The 5,618-nt window shown below is 37.5% G+C and overlaps 1 protein-coding gene across 2 annotated transcripts in view; it reads right to left on the bottom strand.

The window, feature by feature from the left end:
- Window positions 1-1,928: 1,928 nt before the first annotated feature.
- Window positions 1,929-5,618, bottom strand: part of LOC144965346 (5-hydroxytryptamine receptor-like) — a 56,697-nt gene continuing 53,007 nt past the window's right edge. For both annotated transcript variants that reach the window (XM_078900593.1, XM_078900594.1), the window contains one exon: window positions 1,929-3,993. In XM_078900593.1, the coding sequence (XP_078756719.1) occupies window positions 3,066-3,993 (928 nt within the window). In that variant the 3' untranslated portion in view covers window positions 1,929-3,065. The remainder of the gene's footprint in view (window positions 3,994-5,618) is intronic.

The following is a 5,618-nucleotide window of genomic DNA, read 5'->3' as shown; positions in this document are numbered from 1 at the left end:
TATTTGCAAGAGTGTCTTTTTTCAGTTACAAAATTAAGTTACATTTTAACTATTTCATTATAAATAGACCATCTTTGAGAACGAACTGCAGACATACCAATTAAACGCTTAAATGATGTGTGATATAGAATAGATATTAAAATAAAATTATCTGTTTTGTTTATTTGGTTATATTTTTTATGTAGAGATGTGTGATCTCGTAATTTCACACGATGAGGAATATCAATTCAGTAAAGTATCTGGAGTCGCACATATCTTTAAGAGAGATTTTTTTAAAATTGAGTTTTTTTATATGGCGCAATATCCACTCAACGTGCTCAAACGCTCTACACGCGGTCCCTGACCAACAGCAACATTTGATATGTAGGACGGAACATGACGCCTGTTAGGCGATATTCCAATTTTTTTTCGGGCAGAGACAACGCTGTTAACGGAAAGGTACTCGTGTTACACCTGAGTACGGTGAGAGAATGTGAGTAAAGAGCCTTCTCCAAGGACTCAACTATGCGCCTTGCGAGGCTCGAACCCAGGACCTTCCGATCCGAAAGCGAGTGTCCACCCACTAAACCACATATCTTTATGATAACACGAGAATAAAGTATGTGGAACAGGCACACATCTTAATAATAATACGAAAATAAAGTGCGTGGAGCAAGCACATATCTTAAAAATAACACGAGAATAAATTGAGCAGAGAAGTTGCAATACATAAATGAGATTAAAAACATTTTGCAGAGATGGGGAATCGAGTCAAGGATCCAAATAATAAGCACCTTCATCCTGGCCGTGAAAGGATCGCTCTGCAATCAACGCCATCCGTCACACCAAAAAGAAAAGACCAGAAAGAAAAATACAAGAAAACAATCATCCCAAAATTCAACCTGCTGGGTTTAAAACCTCAGACTTCATGATGACCGGCAGGCGGGTTGGACGATTTGATCTTTTATATTCCTCACGAGACTACACATTAACAGTAAGATCTTTCTTTCTCACTACAGACTAAACGAATAGTACTTGCCAGTTCCTGTGAGAGTAAATCAAACAAAACCCAATGTTTTATATTTATGTGTGTGTGTGTGTGTGTGTATGTGTGTGTGTGTGTGTGTGTGTGTGTGTGTGTGTGTGGCGAGTGGTATTGCACTATGACCCGGGTTAGAGCCCGGCTTCAGGTACTTTCGTTTTTTTCCTTGAGCAAGATTATTAACCCACACTTTACGCAATTGGACAACATGGGTGATTCCTGTTGGTATCTGACATCTTGTTTGGTGAATTATCTATATTCCTTCGTGGAATGCCTAGCCGACAATATCTTATGGTGTCGTTGCGGAAAAGGTATAATTATTTTTATTTTATAATATATATATATATATATATATATATATATATATATATATATATATAAAGAGGGAGAGAGAGAAGGAGATAGATAGATAGAAAGATAGATAAATAGAGAGAGAGTGAGAAAGAGAGAGAGAGTGAGAAAGAGAGAGAGAGAGTGAGAAAGAGAGAGAGTGAGAAAGAGAGAGAGAGAGAGAGAGAGAGAGAGAGAGAGAGAGAGAGAGAGAGAGAGAGAGAGAGAGAGAGAGAGAATATGTGTGCGTATATAAAGATCTGAACAAGTGTGTATGAAAGGTGCCAGACAAAGCAAGAAAGAAAAATTCAAGAATAAAAGACATCCCAAAATATAAGTCGACCTCGACTGTGGTCGAACCTCAGTCCTTCTGATTACCAACCAGAAGGTCTGCTGTTCGATCCCCAGTCGTGGTTGACTGATTTTTGGGATGGTTTATTTTTCTTGTATTTTTCTGTCTTGCTTTGTCTGGCACCTTTCATACACAGATCAGATCTTGATCTTACACTGGTGCCTGTTCTTTAATTTCTTAATTTGATGTGTGCGTATGTATCGAGTGAAAGGAGAAAACCCCAAATCCAGTGTAAATATGGCACTTTATTAATTAAATAGGAGGTATAATAAGCAATATCTATGTTTTAAACGGGATTATTTTAAACCACAGAAACTATAATTTATATGCGTTTATGTGACTTTACATATCAGTACAATTTTTAATATTGGCGAATTTGGTTGCGATAAGGACGGCGACGATGACGTCGACAATGATGATGATGATGATGATGATGATGATGATGATGATGATGATGATGATGATGATGATGATGATTATGATGAAGATGATAACGATGATGATGAAGATGATAACGATGATGATGATGATGATGATGGTGGTGGTGGTGGTGGTGGTGGTGATGATGACGATAATGATGATGATGACTACGACTTTAACGACGATTAAGAATTGTGGTGGCTTCCATTACTTTTGGTGGTAGTGGATGGTGGTGAGGTAGATCTGATCAACACTCCAGAAAAACATTTTAAACATGCTAACTTAAAGAAAATTATCATGGCTGATACTCCATTCTAAAAGAGCACTACAATGAATAATACAATGCTCAAAAACCCTTTAAGAATTTTAGTATTTCATATTAGAATGGAGTCCTTCGCATACTTGAGCAGAATAAGTTACAGTCTATTGCTATATTTACATCCTTGGCAATGAGCTACTCGTAGATTGTAATGTTGTGTAAAATTTCATACAACGGGACATATTTCTGAGATATAGAAAGTATAACTATGAGATATTTTCTTCCTGTTCACCGACTGACTATACGTATATTATATTCTCATGCAGACTCACTTCTTTCGCCCTCCTCACCCCCCCCCCCCCCCCCGCCAAAAATAAAATCACACCCAAGACTGAAATATGCACATAGATAACAAAACAAAGCTTTTTCGAAAAGATTGTTAATAAAATTAAATATTGCCCAATTATTGTATATTCATCATAGGCTCATCTCGGCAAAAGATGCAAGGCATTACTGAACAAATATTTAAAGTCACATGGATGTGAGAAAACGTGGGATTAGGAACGAGGATAGAAAAGACCCCAGAAGATATGGACCTATTTTGGTCCATTCTCATTTTCCTTTGTCCAATCAACGACCGTCTTTTGTCTGGAGGAATTCGCCAATCAAAACTTTGGATAAATTTAAGGGTCAAATCCATCCTTGTTGCAACGAATATATCTAAAACACAACCTTTTCACCACACGAAATATCCCCTTCCTTACATCAGTATTACAGAAGTAGTAAACGAATGGGTTTACAGCAGTTCCTAATGAGAACAACGACAACGCTCCAAGCACTGCAGCTTTCGGGATATTCTGTGGTCCAATGAAAGGGGATATAAGAATAAGTGTCCAATAAGGTGTCCATGTTAAAACAAAAGAAATACACACATATACTATTGAGCGTGAAGTTCTAAAAAAGTCGTCGATTCCAAAAATTGCCCGACATAAATGGTGACATTTCGTTCTACTGACTGTTGATTTTACACTCTGATTTGTGGGGGTTTTATTAGATTTCTTTGATTTGGGATTTGCAACCTCTGTCGCAATATTCACTTTTTCTTTGCCTGATGAATAATTGGTTGAAGGGGTTGGTGACGTTTTTGAAGAAGTCGACTTGGCATTTTCAGAAGTTTCAATAAAAGGAGTCTCTTCTTGTTTCTGAGAATTCAGTGATGTCTTCGGTGCTCCTTCTGGAGAACTGTCGATGGTATCGAGATGAATCATATTAATGTATTCATCCGATGAAGATTCTTTGTTTAGACAATCTGAATGCGGAACCACATCACCATTAGGTTGACTGTTATCGATGGCCTCATGCTGGCTTTCGTAGAGTGACCCTAATGTTGTTTGAGTATCTATTCTTCTGCGGTGAGTCAATGCAACTTGGAGAATTTTTGTATAACAAAAGAGCAGGAGCGCTGTTGGAAGAACGAACATAACAAAGAACAATACGGAGCTGAAGATCTTGTTGGGAAAGAAGACGCATCGTTGAATGTGGAGACTGTCCATACAATGATAGATATCATCTTGCCTCAACTCATGCCAGATCGTGAAGATAGGTAGGAAGCTAAAATATAGAAAAGAGGATATTGTACAACAAAAGTATTATTAACAGTAAAAGTATTGATTGACTTTTTAAAAAATTCAAAATCATTTATCATTTCTCAGGAACTTAGATTTTATATGAAAGTATGTCCTTTGAATATCGATTTTTGCTTTTGGGTGAAAAGGAATTTGATTTTAAAAAACGTTTCTTGTCACATTAATTTACTTGAAAGAAGGTTGATGTTCATCTTTGTTTATTAGTTATGATACTTATCTCGTCCAATTTAAAGTGTTATGCTATGGCAATGGTTGCTAAGACATAACCCTAACAAGTCCGGAGTTGAGCACACCTACCCTCGGGTTGCTATCATTTTGAACACCTCTTTTAGCCAATCAGGGTTCATCAAACCTGGCGCTATATAACGAGGCGCGGGAGACCAGAGGCAGTTCTTGTAAGTTTCGGGCAGCTGAACAGAATACGCTTTCCCGCGGTCCTGTTTTATATTATTTTATTATTGTGGTGTTCCTGATTCGTGGATGTCAGGAGAAAGGATGAATGGATAAGCAGAGTTGTATCGTTCCTATTCATGTTATACATGCAATTTAGTTTATGTAATAAATGTCTCGTTTTTGTAAATCTTGATTTCCTTCATTTTTTGTTACCATTGTCTGGACGTGGAACACAGACTTTCTCCTTCTTTCTCTTCCTTCTGATCAGGCTAGGCAGTGGCCGTATCTTCCTCCCCGAGGGAACTTATCAACGGGTTCCCTGTTTCCACCCTCCAACTCTTTTATTTTCTTTTGTTGACGTTTCGGGCTATCTGGCTCTACCAACTCTCCGGGAGCGGCCCGAATCGTCACAAAAGATAAAACCACGGACTTAATCATGATGATTTTTAAACATCTATTAAATGTTGACTTGCCTTGCATATAAACAATATTTCATATTTGATATTCATTATTAGTTGATATAACTTAAGTAAATCTAGGTACCCAATATTATGAGCCGACCATAATCTGGTGAGAAGTTTTCATGGAAGAGCGATATAAGAATGCAGAATACCGTCTATCATATCAGTTTATATGGATTGAGGGCCCCTCCAACAATATTGAATTCTACATAGTTATGTTTACGATTTTAAAGTGTGTAGATTAAATGGAACTTTTCTACATTAATGGGTTGGAAATATTATGTTCACATTTTGTACGGTCATTGAACAAACAGACCTTTGGAGCCATTAGGCCCATGAAGCCGGAGTTTATCCCAGTTTATAAAGCGAACAATAGTAAGTGTTTGCTATACCTTGGATAGAATGGTAGTCTTTTGGAAAGTACTTTTCGACAGATTAAACAGACCTAGCTGCCCAATCACTCCTTGGAAGTCAGAAAAATATTTCGACCTCATCTGGAATCGACCTTAGTTCCTTTACGTGTAAAGCGAGTGCTCTGCCAACTGAACTATCGGGCCCCTTTAGAAAAACAGAGATACGATTAATTCATTAAAAGTTGTAACGGTCTATTTGAAAAAATGGTGCTGGGTGCGAATTAGCCGAGTTGATATGATATTCCAATACTAATTGATCAACCCGATCTTGAGCCCTATTTCAGATAACATTATTCATTTTCCATGGGCAACATTATCAAACC

This window comes from Berghia stephanieae, chromosome 2, assembly GCF_034508935.2.
Source record: "Berghia stephanieae isolate SIO BIC M18660-M18661 chromosome 2, UCSD_Bste_1.3, whole genome shotgun sequence".
Lineage (NCBI taxonomy): Eukaryota > Metazoa > Mollusca > Gastropoda > Nudibranchia > Aeolidiidae > Berghia > Berghia stephanieae.
Note: the sequence above shows the minus strand (reverse complement) of the source record. Positions and strands in the feature narration are given on the sequence as shown.